Source organism: Anas acuta, chromosome 27 (assembly GCF_963932015.1).
Source record: "Anas acuta chromosome 27, bAnaAcu1.1, whole genome shotgun sequence".
Taxonomy (NCBI): domain Eukaryota; kingdom Metazoa; phylum Chordata; class Aves; order Anseriformes; family Anatidae; genus Anas; species Anas acuta.
The window spans coordinates 1,806,078-1,823,961 of NC_089005.1; the positions used below are offsets into that span (position 1 = coordinate 1,806,078).

General features: G+C 65.4%; 2 protein-coding genes across 3 annotated transcripts; both read left to right on the forward strand.

Moving 5' to 3' along the window:
* The first annotated feature begins 2,795 nt into the window (after nucleotides 1-2,795).
* Nucleotides 2,796-6,181, forward strand: FGF17 (fibroblast growth factor 17). 2 transcript variants are annotated; one of them, XM_068662341.1, is made up of 3 exons: nucleotides 2,796-3,181; nucleotides 4,076-4,182; nucleotides 4,289-6,181. In XM_068662341.1, the coding sequence occupies exons 2-3, from the start codon at nucleotides 4,084-4,086 to the stop codon at nucleotides 4,565-4,567; spliced, it is 378 nt and encodes a 125-aa protein (XP_068518442.1). In that variant the 5' UTR covers nucleotides 2,796-3,181; nucleotides 4,076-4,083; the 3' UTR covers nucleotides 4,568-6,181. The 2 variants fall into 2 exon arrangements, with proteins under 2 accessions (XP_068518442.1, XP_068518441.1); XM_068662340.1 differs by lacking the exon at nucleotides 2,796-3,181 and having other exon boundaries at nucleotides 3,803-4,182.
* A 1,484-nt stretch (nucleotides 6,182-7,665) lies between these two features.
* On the forward strand, nucleotides 7,666-15,878 carry DMTN (dematin actin binding protein). Its single transcript, XM_068662339.1, is given in 18 exon segments — nucleotides 7,666-8,373; nucleotides 11,858-11,916; nucleotides 12,082-12,138; nucleotides 12,623-12,697; nucleotides 12,791-12,946; nucleotides 13,040-13,084; nucleotides 13,185-13,293; nucleotides 13,411-13,467; nucleotides 13,558-13,710; nucleotides 13,823-13,932; nucleotides 14,037-14,142; nucleotides 14,264-14,328; nucleotides 14,431-14,479; nucleotides 15,094-15,353; nucleotides 15,467-15,521; nucleotides 15,524-15,546; nucleotides 15,628-15,670; nucleotides 15,673-15,878. Coding segments are annotated over 16 exon segments (1,392 nt in total). The 5' UTR covers nucleotides 7,666-8,373; nucleotides 11,858-11,916; nucleotides 12,082-12,120; the 3' UTR covers nucleotides 15,741-15,878.
* The last annotated feature ends 2,006 nt before the right edge of the window (nucleotides 15,879-17,884 follow it).

Genomic DNA, 17,884 nt, shown 5'->3' on the forward strand with positions numbered 1-17,884 from the left:
GGTCCCATTTGGGGTGTGGGGGGGGCACCAAGCACCGGGTGAATGGGGACAATGGGGGATTATTGAGCAGCGGGGGGGGGATTGGAACCCATTGACCTGGCCTGGGAGGTGAGAAAACACCGGGGGGGGGGGGGGTTAATTAGGGTCATTAGCACTAATTGAGCCCCCCCCCCCCAAAACCCCTCTGCGGCTGGGGGCTGCGGGGGTCTCCCCCTCTCCATCTCTTTTCCCCCCCCCCCCCAGGGCTCTTTGGGGAAACTGAGGCAGGAGGGGGGGGGGAGCAGTTCCTACAGGACCCCCCCCCTTTTGGTGTGCAGCCCCCCCCCCGGGGACCCCCCCCCAGGGGGTGTTTATTGGCACTTGGCACCCCCTCGGCACAGCAAATGGAGCGTGGAGAGGGGGGGGGGGGGCGCATCCCCTGCCCCCTGGGGGGGAGCCGATACCCGACCCCACAGATATTTAGGGGGGGGTAAATCTCATCCATCCCTTCCATAGGGTGAGATTTGGGGGGGGGGGGGGGGTCTCGGAAGGCCCCCCCCGGTGTGGAAGCAGCCGGTTAAAAACCCCTCGCGGTGATTTTTTTCGCCAAGGGGGCACCTTTTGGGAAGCAGGGTGCCAAAAAGCATCCTAAAGGTGAGCGCATCCCCCCCCCCCTCCCCCCTTCCCCTGTCCCCCCCCCCAGGCCTGGCTGAGCTGGGGGGGGGCTCTTCCCACCCCCAGACCCTATTTAATGCCCCCAAATCACCCCCCAGCCCCCCCCCCCTCTCCATCTCCTCCCCTTCCCCATGGGGCTTGGATACCCCGAGCCCCACTCAGCCTCCCCCTTCTCCTCCTCCTCTTCCTCCTCCTCCTCTCGCCCCCCCCCCAGCCCCCATCCTCCTTCCCTCTTAGCCCCCCCCCGACCCCCAGGGGAGGCTCAGCCCCTCTCCACAGCCCCCCCCCACCTTTAAAAGCCACCAGGAGAGGGGAGCAGGGGCCGCGCGGGGGGCGCAGGGCTCCGGGTGCCGCCCTGCTTTTTGGGGCTTTGGGGTGGGGGGGGGGAAAAAGGGGGAGCCCAGCCCTTTTCCCCCATTATCAGCCCCCCCAAAGCCCCCCCCAGCAGATGCCAGCGAGGCAGGGGGCTGCCCCCCAAATGGGAAGCTGATGGGGTGGGACGAGGCGAGGAGCTGAGCCCCATGCCCCCAACCCCGCTCCCTGCGCTTGGGCAGGGTCTCGGGGGGGGGCACCCGAGCGAGGAGGAGGAGGGGGCCACGGGCACCCCCCCGGCGGGGTCGTGGTGACATTTGAGGGTGGCAGCTCAGCTCCCTGCCCCTGTTTCATGCCCTAAAACTTGGGGGGTTTCAGCCAGCACCATGCAGCCCCTCCGCCTGCACAACCTCTCCATGTAAGCGGCGCGCTCCGGGTGCCTCGGGGTTGGTTTCTCCAGGCAAAAATTTCCAAATTTCGCCTCCAAAAACCCCAAGCGCCCCCCCCCCCTGCTCCTCTCCCCCCTTTTTTTTTCTCTCTCTCCCCACCGCAGATGCTTCCAGCTCCTGATGTTCTCCTGTCAGACCCAGGTAGGTCTCCGAGCAGCTTCTCCCCAAAAAACCCCATCGCAGCACGGCTCGCCCCTGGGTCCCTCTTGGGATGCTGTTAATTAATTTGGCTGTTAATTAATTTTGCTTATTTTGGGGGATTTTCCTCACGGGTGGGTGGTAGAGGCCAGGGCAGCGATGCTGGAGGGTGCCCACGGGGTTGGGGTCACCCATGGGTGCCCGGCGCCTTCCCCACGTCCCCAAGGCGATGCCATTGGGGAGCCCCCCCCTGTTCAGGGGGTGCATTTCTTGCCCCCCAGGCCGGATTCTGCCCTCGATGCCATCTGAGGGGGTTAACGGGGTGCTGGGGGGGGGGGTTCAAGGCTCGGTGACCCCCTCCCTTCTCCCCCTTTCCCCCTCCCTGGCTGCCCCATCCCTTTTTGTGCGCTTCTGAAGGGCCGCGGCTATTAAAACGCACTGTTCCATATCAGCACCCTCTGCCCCCCCCAGCCCAACAAAACCACCCCCCAGCAGCCTTAAATACGTGCTCGGGACCTTTTTTTCCTTCCTTTTTACTTTTTCCTTCCTTTTCATTTTTTTCCCCAAGGTAACTGCTTTTATTTCTTTGAAAATGAGAGGGGAAGGGAAGGGAAGCGCCTTTGATGGAGAGCCCCCCCCCCCCCCCCCCAAGCTCACCACCACCCTTCCCCGGCCACCCCCCAAAGTGTTTTTAAAGTGGATCCCGGTGGGAAATGAGCCCCCGAGGTGCCCACAAAGGTGGTGGGGAGCTGGGGTCCTGCCTGGTTTTGGGGGGGTCAGCAGAGCCCCCACGGTCCCACTGAGTGTGGGGTGCGGAGGTGGGTCCTGGGTGCGCTCACAGAGCGGGCAGCACCCCAAATCGTGTGGCTGTACCCCATTTACATCCAATAACCCTTTATTTGGGGGGGTTATGCCACCCCATAGGCACAAACCGTGATCCCGTTGGGGTCCACGCTGCGTTTTATCCCCTGGCACTGTGGGAACAGCTCAGCCCCCAGCTTCTGGGATGCGTGGACGGTCCTGGGGCGCTTTGCTCTGGGGGCTGAGCGCTGTCCCTGCATCCAAACCCATCCTCAGCACCATTTGGGGTGCAGGGGGTGCTCTATGGGGCGGGGAGGTCAGTGGGTGCCTGTAGGGTCAGGGCACAGCCAGGAGTTTGGTCCCATCCCTGACGCAGGCTGCGCACCATGGAGAGCATCCTCCCCGCGTCCTCCTTGTGCGGGTGCCAGGAGTCTCCCTGCTCCTGAAACACCTTTTCGAGGGTCTCAGCACCCCAAAAAAGCCCCATCCAAGCTGGAGCTGCCCGCAGGACCCCCAAACAGGGCACAGAGAGCTCACCCCGTGCCGGCAGCGCTCCCCACCGGGTCCCCCCTCTTCTCCATCCCCTTGCCGTGGGCTGTCCGAAACGAATTGATTTTATTTTTCCCTTTTGTAAAAAAAAAAAAAAAAGGGGGAGAATCACCCGTCTCCTAATTTTAACCAGTACGTGAGGGACCAGGGGGCCGTGAGCGACCAGCTGAGCCGGCGGCAGGTCAGGGAGTACCAGCTCTACAGCCGGACCAGCGGCAAGCACGTGCAGGTCACCGGCGAGCGCATCACCGCCACCGCCGAGGACGGCAATAAATTCGGTAAGGAGCCCCCCTGCCAGCCCCCCGGGGGGATATGGGGTAAGGTGGGTGCGTGTCCGGGGACAGAAGCGCTTGTAGGATGTCAGGGAGGTGGGTGCTGCAGCTGGGTGCTGGTTTTATAACCCCAAAAATGAGCGCCTACGGGAGCGCAACTCCAAATCGGCTGGTTCTGACCTCAAAACTTCCAAATCCACATGTTTCTGGCCAATATCGTGCAGCAAAAACCCTAAATATCAGGTTTATAGCATCTCGTGGCAAATAAATGGATCCAGCACCTAAAAATATTGATGGGGTGGAGGGCAGTGGGCAGAGCCCCTCCATCTCCAGCACCATCCCCTGGGTGTTTTATGGGGGTCCCCAGCCCCGTCGCAGCCCCGCCAGGTCCCCTGCCCACCTCCCCAGGGCTTTCCCTAAATTCTCCCTGCCTGGTTACACTCGGGACCTGTTGGGGTTGTGGGGGTTTGGTGTCGGCTCCCAGCCCTCGCAGCCACTTTGGGGTGAGACAACGAGGATGAGGATAATTAACCCGCCGGCACCGGGCTCGGTCTGGCCCTGGAAAACCCCATTGAATAATCCCCGACAATGAAATGGGGGGGGGCTGGAAAGGGGCCGCTGCTCTCCACGGGGCTTTCATCAAACGCCCGGTTTGCCTCTGCTGGCTTTTAACAAAAACCCTTTTTTTTAGCATCATGGCTCGGGGAGCAGCCCGTGGTGCGCCCCGTGCTGGGGGGGCTCGGGCACGAGGGGTGGCGAGGGATTGAGGGACAGGGGGAGCGAAACGGGGACGGGGAGAAAAGGTTTTTGGTGTCCCCTTGGGCACGGGGATGGGGATTTTTGGGGTGGAGGTGGTTCGCAGCCCTGGTGGGACACCTCCTGGTGCTTTTCTCCCCGCAGCCAAGCTGATGGTGGAGACGGACACCTTCGGCAGCCGCGTGCGCATCAAGGGAGCCGAGAGCGAGCGCTACATCTGCATGAGCAAACGGGGCAAGCTGGTGGGGAAAGTGAGTCCGGGCGGGGAGGTGGCAGCCTCATCCCCTCTCCCCTCCATCCCCAGAGCTCACAGCCCCTTTTTATTTTTTATTTTTTAATTTTTTTCCCCACGAGCAGCCCAACGGCAAGAGCAAAGACTGCGTCTTCACCGAGATCGTGCTGGAGAATAATTACACGGCTTTCCGCAACGCCCGCTACGAGGGCTGGTACATGGCCTTCACCCGCAAGGGCCGGCCCCGCCGAGCATCCCGCAGCCGCCAAAATCAGCGGGAAGCCCATTTCATCAAGCGCCTGTACCGGGGGCAGCCGCCTTTCCCCAACGCCGAGCGCCAGAAGCAGTTCGAGTTCGTGGGCTCCTCCTCGCCCACGCGCCGCACCCGGCGCACCCCCACGTAGCGCCCCGGCCGCCTTCCTCCTCCTCCTCTTCCTCCTCGTGGACTTTTTTCTCCTTCTCCTCGTGCCCCCCAAGCACTGTTTTCTCCCCACTTCTCTCTATTTTTGGCGTAAAGATGCTCTATTTTTATACTCGGGGCCAGCGCACCCACAGGCACCCCTGCCACACCCCAAATTCACCACCCCGTGCCTCTTCCCATCACCCTCTCTGGCTGGGGTGCCCCCCCCTTCATTTTTATTTTTTTTAGAGACTTCTCCCCATGCCACCAAGCCCCCGGCCCCATCTGCGACCCCCTCCTGCTGCCAGGGGGGTGCCGAGGCCACCCCCAGCCCAGGGGCTGTCACCCTGCGAGGTGACCGTGGTGACCGGGGGTCCCGCAGCGTGCCAGCCCGTCCCCAAAAGCTCTTGGAGGGGTGCCGGGCACCCAGACCTGGTGGCCAGCACTTGTACCCCGTGGCCACGAGGTCTCGGGGTTATTTATTGCAGGGGGGGTCCCCGTGCCCCTCTCCTGGCCACCGCGGTGGCACCGGGGGGTGCCTGTGGACGCAGGCAGCGAAAACCTTTTTAGATTTAATTTTTTATTATCAGTCGTGTTTTTACGAGCTCTGCTGTTTCCTTTGAGTCGGTTTTAGGCCTAAACCTTTAGAATTTGGAGTTCATGTGTGTGTAAAGGAGGAAGCCCCCGAGGCAAATAAAAGCAGCGTCTAGACGGACCCGGCCTCGGTGAGTTTTTTTTTTTTTTTATTTCCAGCCTGGCCCCAGCACAAGCAGGGGCTTTGCGCCCCTTGGCATGGGGGCACCCAGCTCCCCGTGCCCCAAACCCTGTGCCCTGATGCTTGGGGACATCCCGCGTGTCCCCACAGCACCGCGGTGGCACCTGGCACATCCCCGTGCCCAAATTCCCCACGGAGCAGCATCACAGAGCCCAATTTTGGGGCTGTCTGACCCCCCTGCAGCCCCCAGCCCGTGCCGTGCCCCCTCCCCATAATTACTTTTCCCTCTCACAATGCCCTGGCAGCCAGTGGGGAGGATGTAATCCCTTAAACCACCCCTTAACCACATCTCCCCCCCCATCCCAACCCCTACAAAGCCCCGCGAGCGTAATGCGGGCGCATGGAGGGGGGGCACGGGGAGAAAATTATAACAGTTTTGAGTTCAATGGAGCTTTAAAAGCAGGAGAGAAATGCAACACCAGCAATTAGGGCCGAACAATGCGCCCGGCGCTGCCTGCCCAGGTTGTGTTGGGTAGGAATTAGCCAGCGGCCGGTTTAATTTTTTTCTTCCCCTCCTCGTTTCCTTCGCCCCCCCCAGCCCCAGCTCCTTGTTTCCGCAGGAATTCGAGACCTTCTTGAAAGGAGAAGGCTTTGAGAAAGGGGCCGAGCTGTCTGTACCCTCCCTGCCCCCGCCGCCCCCTCCCCAATTTAGCCCAAGCTTCAAAGGTAGAGGAGTTCCCTTTGTGTAATCTCCGCTTTTAATTTTCCCCGTCCCTTTTTCTCCCCTTCTCCTCTCCTTCCCGAAGCCCTTCCTCTCCTTTCTTTCAGGGTTTTTTTTTTCCCCTTCCTCCCCTCTCTTTCTTCTCGACCTCCCGGGATAGAAAGGGCTCGGAAGGGTGAGTCCTTTTTTAATTATGGCCGGGGAAGAAGAAGAAAAAAAACCCACACTGGGTTTTCTTTCTTGTTTTTTGAGGTGAGACCCGGGGCGGGGGGGCGGAGGTGGAGAAAGTGCACTGGAGGATGTCTCGCCAACCCCCTGCCTTCCCCAAAACTTTGCCATCCCCTGGGCTCATTTAGGGGGTGATGGGGGAATTTTGCCCCCCCCCCTGACACCCCTGCTGTCACCCCATCCCCACCCCGCTGCGCCCAGCACCCGGGGGTGCCCCTCTCCAACCCCAACCCCTTGGGGCACGGCTTGGCTTTGGGGTCACGGCGTGGCCACCCCATGGAAGGGGCACGGAGGGGAGCATCCCCTTGGCCAACCCGGCTCCCGTGAGGCGAAGGCGGCTCCTGCACATCCTCCTCCATCGCTGGGGCTGCGGAGGGAGGCGGTCGCTGTAGCAACGCGCCGTGGCGCAGGGAGGGGATGCTCGGCGCAGGCATGGCTCCCGGCGGACGGGCGAACCTGCCTGCGGCGGGCCGGGGGCTCCCTTGAAGGTAGGGCCCTGCTCTCCTCTTGCCCACCCTATAACCCCCCCTTTAAACCCATCCCAGCCCCCCCGCAGAGCTGGCGGTGAAGGACACGGCGCGGTGACCCCGTGGGGGCTCTCCGGAGCGTGGCCGCGCGTGGTTCTCGTTTGGTGCGCGGTGCTTGGGGGGGCAGGAAAGGGGGGTATTTCCAGCCCCCCCCCCTCCCTGGCACCCTTGGGTGCTGGGCGTGCTGCTGCGGGAGCCGCAGCCGGATCGGGTGCCCTGGGTGCCGGAGGCAGGCGGCGAGCAGCCGCTGCGCTGGCTTCATGCTTGAGAAACTGGGGTTAGCGCCGGGGGGGGGGCGGCTGCAGCCTCGGCCAGCGACGGGCACGGCCCCAGGGGGACCCCCAGGATGGGGCAGGTCGGCATCCTGCAGCTGGGACCGGGGGGATTTGGCCTCCGAATTACGCCGGCCTTGGCACCCAAGGGTGCGTGCGTGCCCCCACCCCTCTGTGCGCAGCCCCCTGGTGTGCGCATCCCCCCGGTGTGCGCATCCAGCCCCCCCCGTGAGCACATCCAGGTGTTTTTTGGGGAGCCAGGAGGGAAACTGAGGCAGCAACCAGCTCCGTGCGTGCCTGGGGGGAGAGGACCCAGCAGCGGAGGCCCCGTCTCCAGGCAGCTCTCCCACACACAGCCGGGAATAGCTGCCGGCTTCCTGCACCGCGGCACCGCCGGCACGGGTTCTGCGCCCCCCCCAGGGTTGGGTTCTCCCTCCCCACCACCCCAAAATTTCCCTGCTGGAGGACAGGAGGAGGCCGCAGCCTCCCCCCCCGCCCTGCCCCGGCACACCCTGCGGTGCTGGGCCAGCCCCACTGCTCAGCGCCAGGGCTGGGGGCTGGATGGTGCCCCCCTGGGAATTGGGGTGCGGAGGGGAGCCCAGTGCCGGCGCAGGGGCAGAGCTGCTCCCCTCAGAGATCAAGGTTTTATTTTATTTTTATTTTTTTTTGGCAGGTGCTCAGCACCTCCCAGGGCTCTGCTGAGCACCCTCAGCCCCGGAGCTGTGTTTCCAAGAGGTTCTCCTCCAATTACCAGGGGTGCCACCCTCGGACCCCCCCCAGCTTTGGGGCAGGATCGGTGGATGCGATTGTGCCGCGCCACCCACTGCACCGCGGGGTGCTCAGCATTGGGATCGGGGGGGGCAAAACCTTTTAGCTGGGGGTGCTGCTTTGCACCGGGGGGGTTCCAGGACCCCCCCAGCTTGCTCCTGCTGGCGAACGGGGCCGCGCAGGCCGGGTCCCTCTGCGCTTTCCTCCCTCTTTGTGCCGGGGAAGCGTTGGGCGCGCGAGCGAGCGCCAATAGTGCTTCGTCATGATGCCGGCTAATTCTCCTCTTGTTCCGAAAGGGACTGAGCCAGCAGCAGAGGTGGGGAGCGGCATCGGGTGCCCCCCCCTTGCACCCACCCCCCCCAACCTCCTTTAACCCACCCACGCACCCACCCCGGGTGCTGAGCTCCCCCTTATCAGCGCCCCGGGGGCTGCTCGGCCACCGCCTGCGCTGCCCGATAGCGGCGGGCGCTCGGATGCGAGCCCCAGCGCCGTGCTTCGGCCTCGGCGAGAGGAGGAGGAGGAGGAGGCCGGGGGGTCCCCACCCCCCTGGAGGGAAGCATGAGGTGGCCCCAGCCCTAGGTGAGTGCCCCCCCCGGCTGTGGGGACGAAGGGAAGGGGGAGATTGGGGTCGGGACCCTCTCCGGGGGGGCTGCGTTGCGCAGGGTCGGTGGCCACCGCCCGTGGGTTCCCCGTTGCTGCTCTCCACTCGCCCTCCCCAACGCTGAGGGGGGGGTCCTAAAGGGTGGGGGCAGCCCAAAATTTCATCCCCCCTTTTCTCCTGGGGGGCTGCAGCCCTGTTCTGTGTCCCCATGCCCGTTTGGGGCAGAGCTGCCTTTGCCGGGGGGCTCTTGGGGACAGGAGGGCGGTGACGTGGGGACGCGGGGGGAATACCCCTCCCCGGGGGGGGCGGCTCTCCCCAGGGTGCACCTGATTTATCCCATGCCCCCCCTCCCCGAAACACCCCCATAGCAGGGGTTTTGGGGACAGGGGACATCCCAGTCCCTCCCTGGGGACAGCAGCAGTGGCACCGCGTCCCCCGAGGGAGGAGGAGCCTGGGCGCTCCCGGCCCCACCTGTGGAGTGAGTTTTGGGGGGGTCTCAGCCCTGTAGGTTTTTTTTTTTGGGGGGGGGGGGGACACCACTCATCCCCCGCTCCCAGGGGTGCTGGGTGTGATGGGGTCGATGCTCTGGGGGTCTCGCTGTGGTTTTGGGGCACGCCCTGAGATTTTGGCACCCCCCTGGTCCCGCGGTGGCTCCTGTTTGGGGCGCCCCAACCCCGCTATGGGGCCGTGGGCGTGCGGGGTCGGTGGTCAGGCAGGGCTAAGCCCGGTAAAACCAGGGCCACCAGCTGCCACCTCGGCCCCGGAGAGCCCCCGGCCACATTTTGGGCAGGTGCCACGCTGTGGTGGCACCGGGGTCCCCAGGACACCCCCTGCAGGGTGTCCCAGGGGGCTGGGGGATTTTGGGGTTCACTTGGGGGGCCGTGGGCATCTCCAGGACCCCGCTGGGTCCCCGGCGGCCCCTCCGCGTGCGGGATGAGCAGGCTAATCCCATCCTAATCCCAGATTACGTGCCACGTGAGCCACAGCGGGCTGCGGTGTGGCCATCGGATTCCTGTGGGGGGGCATCGGACCCCAAAAAAAAAACAAGGGTTTTGGGGACTTTTGCGCAGGTGCCGCGCATCCTGGATTAAAAACCGGCGGTTTGGTTGGGATTTTGGGGTGGGTAGGTGAGGTTTTGGCCCAGATCGGGGAGAAATGGTGCGCTGGGAGGAGGTGGCGACATCCCTGGTGTCCCCTAAATGGGGTGGGTGGCGGGGGGGGGACACAAGCCCCCCAGGGAAACTGAGGCACGGGGGGGCGCAGCCACACCGGGGATGGCAAAACCTCGAGTGCTGGGTGCAGGGCAAAGGGGCTGCCCAGAAACAGCCCCCCCCTTGTGGGTGATGCCCCCGGGGGGGGGGACAGAAAGGGCGAGAAGCAGGGCGCAGGAACCGGACACCGCGCGCCCCGTGCGCCCCGGGCCCCGATCGAGTTTCGGGGAGGGCGCTCGGGGCCTCGCCACCAGCCGGGTGTTTGCGAGCAGGGGAGGAAGAGGAGGAAGAGGAGGAGGAGGAGGAGGCTGGGAAACGCCGGAGCCGTTCCCAGGAACCGGCTGTTCGGGGAACTTGTGACCCCCCCCGGGTGTCCCCCCCCTCCCTCTCCGCGCATGGATAGGGCAGGGGGCCCGCGCACGCTGCTATGGGGAGGGGAAGGCAGCGAGGAGAGGAGGAGGAGGATGGTGAGGGGAGGAAGGCTGGGGGGTCCTCACTGCTCCCCCCCACCCTTGGTTAGGTGTTTTTTTTGGGGGGGGGGGGGGGCCGTGCAGCCTGGCCTTTCGCCCGGCCCCGCGCGCTGATGGCTTTGGCGGCTGTGAAAAGTCAAATCCGGATTTCCTCGGGGTGGGGTGGGGGGGGTCCGGGGGGGGGGAACCGACCTCTCCATGCCCCCCCCCCGCAGCCCCTGGGCTTGGTGACGCTTTGGGGGGGGTCTCCCACACCCCATCCATCCATCCATCCGTCTGTCCATCCATCTCTCGCTCTCCCTCTCCCCATTCCCCCCCCCCAGGTATCTACGGGGGGGGGCTCGGCGCGTGTGTCCCCCCCCTCACCCCCCCACCCTATTCCTGGCTCTTGGCCACCAAAATCCCCCGGCGGCACCGTCCCCGAGCCGCCCTTATCTCGGGGAGCCGCGAGGGTGCCATGGGGCGGTGGCCCCCACCCTGCCCGCAGCAGATAAGCTGCCCCCCCCCACATCCCTTAACCCAACCTGGGGGGGGGCTGCAATGTTTCCCCCCCCCCCCCAGCCCCTCGCTCGGGTTTGTTTTCCTTTTTCCTCCCCAGCATCCGCAGCCACCCCGCACCCACCCTTCCTCTGCCTATTTGCCAGCTCATCCATCTGCTCGCCCCCCCCCGGACCCCCCCCCCACACCACCACCACCAGCAGCTCCTGGGGGGGTCCCACGCGTGTCCCCTCCTCTCGCCACGGCACCCGTGGGGTCCCCAAATTGCAGGGAGGGGGGGGGCATTGCTGGAGGAACGAGCCCTCCCTGGCTCGGAGGATGGAAAGTGTGAGCTCATGGGGGGGCGCGGGGGGGGCCAGCACAAAGCCGCCTTGTGCCGTGCCCGGCCACGCTCCGGGGGTGCCAACAACACCGGGCCCCCAGCCCCCGGGGTGCCCCCGAGCTGCTGGGCTGGGGGGTGAGCAGATTTGACCCCCCCCCGGTGCCAAAATAGGGGCTGGTTTTTATGGGGTCACCTCCAAAAGGGGTTTTTGGGGAGGCTCCGAACCCCTTTATGGCATCTCACCCCCCCCCCAAGGAGCTAGGGGATGTCACATTCCCCCCTTCCCCATTTTTACTGGGGCTGAGGTCCCGGGGGGGGGCTGGGGGTGGTTGGCACCCCCCAGCCCCATGCCCCGAGGGGGGTTTTGGGGAGGTTTTGGGGAGGTTTTGGGGAGGTTTGGGGCTTTGCGCCGGCACGAGGTTTGCTTTATTTTTATTTTCCAGGTGCTCCCCGCCCTGAAAGTTGGGAGGCAAAAAAATTGGGAATTTTCTCCTTTGTCCGGGGGGCTTTGTTTTTTTTTTTTTTAAAAAAAACCTTTTCGGGGCTTTTCCAGCCGGGGGGGGGGGTTGAGGGCAGGGGCTGGGCGCAGCGCGCGTCCCGCTGCTGCTGGAGCCTTCTGGGGGACAAAAGCCCTCGGCACCCTCGTGCCCTCGGCTTTCAGCCCTCGTCAGCAGCCACCCGGCCACGGGGCGGGGGCCACAGCGGGTACGAGGCACGGCACTGCCACCCTATAAACCCCTTTGGGTCCTTTTGGGGTCCCATTTGGGTCCCTTGGGGTCCCTTTGGGGTTCCTTGGGGTCCTTTTGGGGTCCCTTTGGGGTCCCTCAGGGTGGGCGCTGCCCCTGGTTTAGGGGCTGGGGAAGGTGCCCGTGGGTTTCTCGGCGAGCCCCCAGCGCCAGGGATCGATCCCAAAATTGGGGAGCCCCCAACCCTGTCCCCCTCACCCCCCCCCCTATTACAGAGGCAGCCCCCGAGCCCCCAGCCCGGCGTCGGCACCCAGAGGGATGCGGAGCCACAGAGGTGAGTGGGGGGCCCCAATCCCCCCCCCCCCTTAACCCCAAAAAGACCCGGAATTTTTTGTGTCCCCCCCCCCAGGGTGGGTGGCACCTCGCCCCGGGGTGCTGCGTGCCCACCTTTTGGGGGGGGTCCCCAAAATCTCTGCTCTTTATCCCCCCCCCATCACAGGACCCTGTGACTGACCCGGCCCCTCCGGTGCACAGCTGAATGGAAAGACTGCAGAAGGTAAAAGGGGGGAGGGGGCAGGGGGTTTTGGGGGGGGGTGCCGGAATTTGGGGACCCCCCTGGGGCTGCCTTCCTCCCCTGCCTTCCTCCTCCTCCTCCTCCTCCTCCCGGCCTGGCAGCACCATCTAGTGGCAACGTGTCCCCGTCCCCTCCCAAGCGTCCCCAAACCCTAAACCTAAAAATTGGGGGCGAGGAGACCCCCCCCAGGGCCCACCCAGGAATCCCCCATCCTTCTGGGGCATCTCCCCCCCCCCTTTTTTTTTTTTGGGGTGCCCCCGCGCCCTCGTGCCATGGCCCTGCTCCAGCCCGGAGCCCTCCCCCATGCCCAAAATTTGGGGTTGCCAAAATCCCAGCTCCCGAATCTACCATCCCAAACCCCAGATCCGAAATCTATCGTCCTAAATCTGTAATCCCAATCCCAAATAATCCTAAATCATCCTAAATAATCCCAAATCATCCCAAATTCCCCATCCTTTCCTTCCAGCAACCGCTGACCTCCCCTGGGAGCGTCTGCTCCTCGCGCGGCTCCAGCGTCCCGGGCTCGCCCTCCAGCATCGTGGTAAGAGCTCGTTCCCCAAAAACTGCTGGGAAAACACACCCCAGATTCTCCTCCCGCACCCAAAATCGCTGTTTTTCACCTCTTTTTTTCCAGGCCAAAATGGACAACGAGGTGCTGGGCTACAAGGACCTGGCCGCCATCCCCAAGGACAAGGCCATCCTGGACATCGAGCGCCCCGACCTGATGATCTACGAGCCCCACTTCACCTACTCCCTCATGGAGCACGTGGAGCTGCCCCGCAGCCGGGAGGTGAGGGGGGCCAAAATCCCCCCCCCCAGGAATTTGGGGAGTCCCTGGCTGTGGGATTAACCCCCCCTCTTTTTTGTCCCCCCCCCCACGCAGCGCTCGCTGTCTCCCAAATCCATCTCTCCTCCGCCGTCCCCCGAGGTGAGTGCACCGGGGGGGGATTTGCGCACGGGGGGGTGACGCCGAGCACCGAGACCACCCCCAAATTTCGCCCCCCCCACCCCTTCATGACCCCCCCCAGGTCATCCGGGAGTGGTTGGAGAGCCGGACCCCCGGTGGCACCTCGCAGCCCCCCCCTCGGCCGGCCGCCAGCACGCCCCGCAGCAGCGTCCAGCACTTCCACCGCCCCGGTACGCACCCAAAACCCCCCCAATTCCCATTGCCCCCCCCCAAACTGGGGGAACTGGGCAAACGGGGGTGGGCGAGGACCTTTTTGGGGGGGGCTAACCCTGCCCTTCCCCATACAGAGACCGACACCACGGAGCTCAACATCTACAAGAAGCCCCCGATCTACCGGCAGAAAGGTGAGCGCGGCGCACGGCACGCGGCACCGGGGACCCCCCCCCTTTAATTATTTCCCCCCCACCACCCCAACCCCGTGTGCCCCCCCCCAGAGCCCCACAGCGGCCCCCACCACGGGAAGCACCTGATCGAGGATCTGATCATCGAGTCGTCCAAATTCCCCGCCGCGCAGCCCCCCGACCCCAACCAGCCTGCCAAAATCGAGACCGACTACTGGCCGTGCCCCCCGTCCCTGGCCGTCGTGGGTAGGTGCTGGGGTGGTTTTTTCCCCCCCCCCCAAAAAAAATCCACAAGAGACCCCCCCCTTTGGGGATGTCGGGGTTGGGGCTGGACTAAAATCCTCCTTTTTTCCCCCAGAGACGGAGTGGAGGAGGAGGATGGCCTCCAAGAGAGGGGAGGAGGAGGAGGAGGATCTGACAGAGGAGATGAAGAGCCTGCGGGAGCTCCAGCGGCAGGAGCTGAGCAAGGTGATGGGAAGGGAACCGGGGAGGGGGTCCGGGGGGGCGGCTGGGGAGGTGCCAGCCTTGACCCCCCCCCCCCCCCCGCGTGTCCCTTGTCCCCCCCCCACCAGGTCACCTCCAACCTGGGGAAGCTGATCCTGAAGGAGGAGATGGAGAAATCGCTGCCCATCCGCAGGAAAACCCGCTCGCTGCCGGACCGGACGCCCTTCCACACGTGTACGTGGGGCAGGACAGCCCCCAGTAACTCTGTCCCCCCCCCCCAGTACCATCCCAGTACCCTCCCAGTCCCCTCCAGTACTCCCAGTACTCCCAGTCCTGACCTCCCGCTCTCTCCCAGCGCTGCACACCGGCAGCTACAAGAGCTCCTCGCTGCCCGCCTCCGGCCGCAGCACCCTGACCCGGGTGAGTGGGGCCGGGGGGGGCTCCCGTGGTGTGGGGGGGTCCTGGGGGGTGGTGGCACCCCCCTGACGCTGTCCCCCGATGTCCCCTCCTGTCCCCTGCCAGCTGCAGTCGGCGGAGTTCAGCTCGGGGAGCAGTGAGAAGGGGAGCCCGGGTGAGAGCCGAGTGGTTATGGGGGGGGGACGCATTTGGGGACACGGGGGGGGACACCTCTGGGGACTTGGGGACAGCTTTGGGGGTGGGGGGACATCCCTTGGGATGGGGGGACATTCCTGGGGTTGAAGGGGGGACATCTCTGGGGATGTGGGGACGTTCTTGGGATATGGGGACATTTTTGGGAGGGGGGGGACACCCCTAGGGACAGGGGGGGGTCGTTCCTGGGGACAAGGGGACACCCCTGGGGATGGGGAGGGACATTTCTGAGGATGGGGTGACACTCCTGGGGACAAGGGGACATCCTGGGGATGGTGGCATGTCCCTGGGGACATGGGGGGACACTCCTGGGGACATGGGGGGGCATTTTTGGGGATGGGGGGACACCCCTAGGCACAGGGGGGGTCATTCCTGGGGACCAGGGAACATCTTTGGGGACAGGGGGACACCCCTGGGCATGGGGAGGACCCTCCTGGGGACACCCCTGGGGACAAGGGGGACACCCCTGGGGACATCCTCGGGTCCGGGGGGGTCACCCGTGGTGGGATTCGTTGTCACCTGGGGGGGGGGGGGACACAGCCAGGGGGGTGCTGAGCCCCCTCCCCTCTTTTGCAGGCGTGCAGGTGAGCGCCCAGCCGGCTGCCAGCGCCCAGAGGGTGACGTATGGAGGGGGGGGGGGACACATGGGGACACCTCGGAGGGGCTGGGGGGGGTGGGATGAAGGTGTGGGGGGGCGGCTGGTGTCTATTTTTTTTTTTTTTTTGGGGGGGGGGTGGGTTGTGAGGATGATGATGGTGCCGCCTTCGTCCCCGCAGAACGGGCAGCGCGGGCGCATGGACAGAGGCAACTCCCTGCCCAGCATGCTGGAGCAAAAGGTGAGGGGGCTTTTGGGGGGGGGGGGGGGGGGCTTCGGGGGGGGGCACCAGGCTCTGTGTGTGTTGGGGGGGGGGTCTCACAGCTTTTTTTCCCCCCCCCCCCCCCATCCCAGATTTACCCCTACGAGATGCTGATGGTGACCAACAGAGGCCGCGTCAAGCTGCCCCCGGCGTGGACAGGACCAGGCTGGAGGTAAGGGGTTGCGCCTGGGGGGGGCAGAAAATATTTGGGGGGGGGGTCTTGACACATTCTGACCCCCCCCCGCCCCCCCAGAGGCACCTCTCCCCCGAGGATTTCCTGCGGGTCTTCGAGATGCCCCCCGAGAGTTCAGCAAGCTGGCCCTGTGGAAGCGCAACGAGCTGAAGAAGAAAGCCTTCCTCTTCTGACCCCCCCCCCGGCGCCACGACCCCCCCCCAGCCGGTTTTTAGCACCCCCCCACACTCCTCACAGCCCCCCCCCAGCCCCTACCGTTTTGCAGGGGGCTCAGCCTTGTGCCCCCCCCCCCATCCTCTCCGGGACCCCCCTCTCCGTGCCCAACTTGCAGTGAGCTGATGGGGCTGGGGGCACGGTTCTGCGGGGGGGGGGGGGAGGAATTTGCCCCCATCTCGCCCCCCCCCAGGCACGCTGATGGGGGTGGCACCCCCTCTGGGCTCAGCACCCCCCCCCCCCGGGCTCAGCACCCCCCCGTGCCCCCCCCAGGGATGGGGAACGCCTGCAGGATGTGGCTCATGGTGGGGGTGTGCCCCCCCCCAGCTCATTTTAATGCCCCCCCCAGGCTCATTTAACCCCCCCCAGCTCATTTTACCCCCCCCCCTCACCCTGGTGTCCCCCCCCCCGTGCACCACGACCACTCGTACACTGCCAAACCTGCCTGGCACCCAGCTGGGGGGGTGAGGGGGGGGCATGGATGGGGGTAAAATTGGGGAGGGGGGGCAAAAAGATGGGGCTAGAAAATTGGGGGGGGGGGGCTCGGCAGGGCTGGGGGGGGCAGCTCCTGAGCTTGGGGTGTGTGTGTGTGTGAGTGCAGATGGCCTTTTGGAGGGGGGGGTGAAATAAGAAAATGGGGGGGGGAAATTAGGGGGGGGGGTCGCAGCAGGGCACTGGGTGCTGCCCCCCTGTGCAGCGCCCCCCCCCCGCCCCCCAGCACCTTCCTCGGGCACAAATTTTGGGGGCAGAGCCCCCCCCCGCACCCCCCCATACACGCTGCCCCCCCCCCCGTTTCCAGCCGCTGCCCCCCCCGCTGGGGCCGCTCCGAATGTAAATTTTGGGGCAAAACCCCGCCAATTGCGCACCGGCCCCGCGCTGCCTTTCACCATTCCCCTGCACAACCCCCCCCCAGGAGTACAAATCCGGGATTTTCACCCCGGGGGGGGGTCTTGGGGGGGGGGGGGGTCTCGAGTCTCACTTTCTGGGATTTAATTCCGGCCCCCCCCCCCCCCCCCCCCCCGCCCCGTGCCGGTGCGCGTTGTTGCTTCCGATTAAAGGTGACCTGGCTTTACTCCTGGGCTCCTTCCCTCCCCAGCCCTGCAGGCGGCGGTGCTGCGCTTATTGTAATTTTTTTTGGGGGGGGGGGACTTCTCCGCCTTCCCCCCCCCTCGGTTCAGAGGCGTTTTGGGCCCCCGGGGCGGGTGCGAGCCCGGCCGGGTGCGCGCAACCCCGGCCCCGGGCGCGCAATGTGAGCGCTGCGCGCACCATGGCGCGGCACGGAGGTACCGTGGAGAGGGGGGGGGGGTCCCGAAATTTGGGGGTGTGGAACGGGACTGGGGGGGGGTGGAAATCTGGGGGGTGCAAATATTGGGGGGGCGAAGGTGGGGGGTGGGAAGTGGGGGGGTGGGAAGCGTGGGGGCGCAAAGGTGGGGGGGGAAGTGGGGGGTGCGAACCGTGGGGGCGCAAAGGTGGGGGGGGAAAATCGGGGGGTGTAAAATCGGGGGGGTGCAAATCCAGGGGGTGTGAAGCGGGGAGGGTGCGAACCTTGGGGGTGCAACCCGGGGGGGGGGGGGTGCAAAGCTGGGGGTGCAACCTGGTGGGGGGGGGGAACTGGGGGGGTGTAAGCCAGGGGGGTGCAAACCTGGGGGTACAAAAATAGGGGGTGCGGATCTGGGGGGTGAATGGGGGGTGAATGGGGAGGGACCCCCAAAACGTCGGAGCTGTGCTCCTGAGCAACTGCGCCCTGCAACCGGCTGGGGCCAACCGCAGGGAGGATGAGGAGTGAGGGAGGAGGAGGAGGGAGGAGGAAGGGTCACGCCAACGGATGGCCGGAGCCCAAAGGAGTGCTGACCCCAGCGAGGGGGGGGCATGGGGGGGGGGTGGGAGGGGTTCTTTGTGTGTGTGGGGGGGGGGAGGGGCAGCAGCCCCTGAGCACCCCAGGGGAGCGTGGAGGCTGCCGGCCAAGCTCGGGGGGCGGGGTGACTCAGCTGGAGCTGCTCCCTCCGTGCCGCAGCGTGACCCTGTGCTGAGGGGGGGGGGGCTTCAGGGACACGGCCCCAGGGCGGGGGGGGGGGGGGGGTCCGTGTCCACCCCCTCCCACCGC

What these genes read in the sequence shown, in the direction of transcription:
- FGF17 (XM_068662340.1), top strand. Translation starts at nt 4,006, where the DNA reads ATGGGGATTTTTGGGGTGGAGGTGGTTCGCAGCCCTGGTGGGACACCT. An exon ending in GGGGCAAGCTGGTGGGGAAA is followed by an intron (nt 4,183 to 4,288) that starts GTGAGTCCGGGC and finishes CCCCACGAGCAG; the next exon opens with CCCAACGGCAAGAGCAAAGA.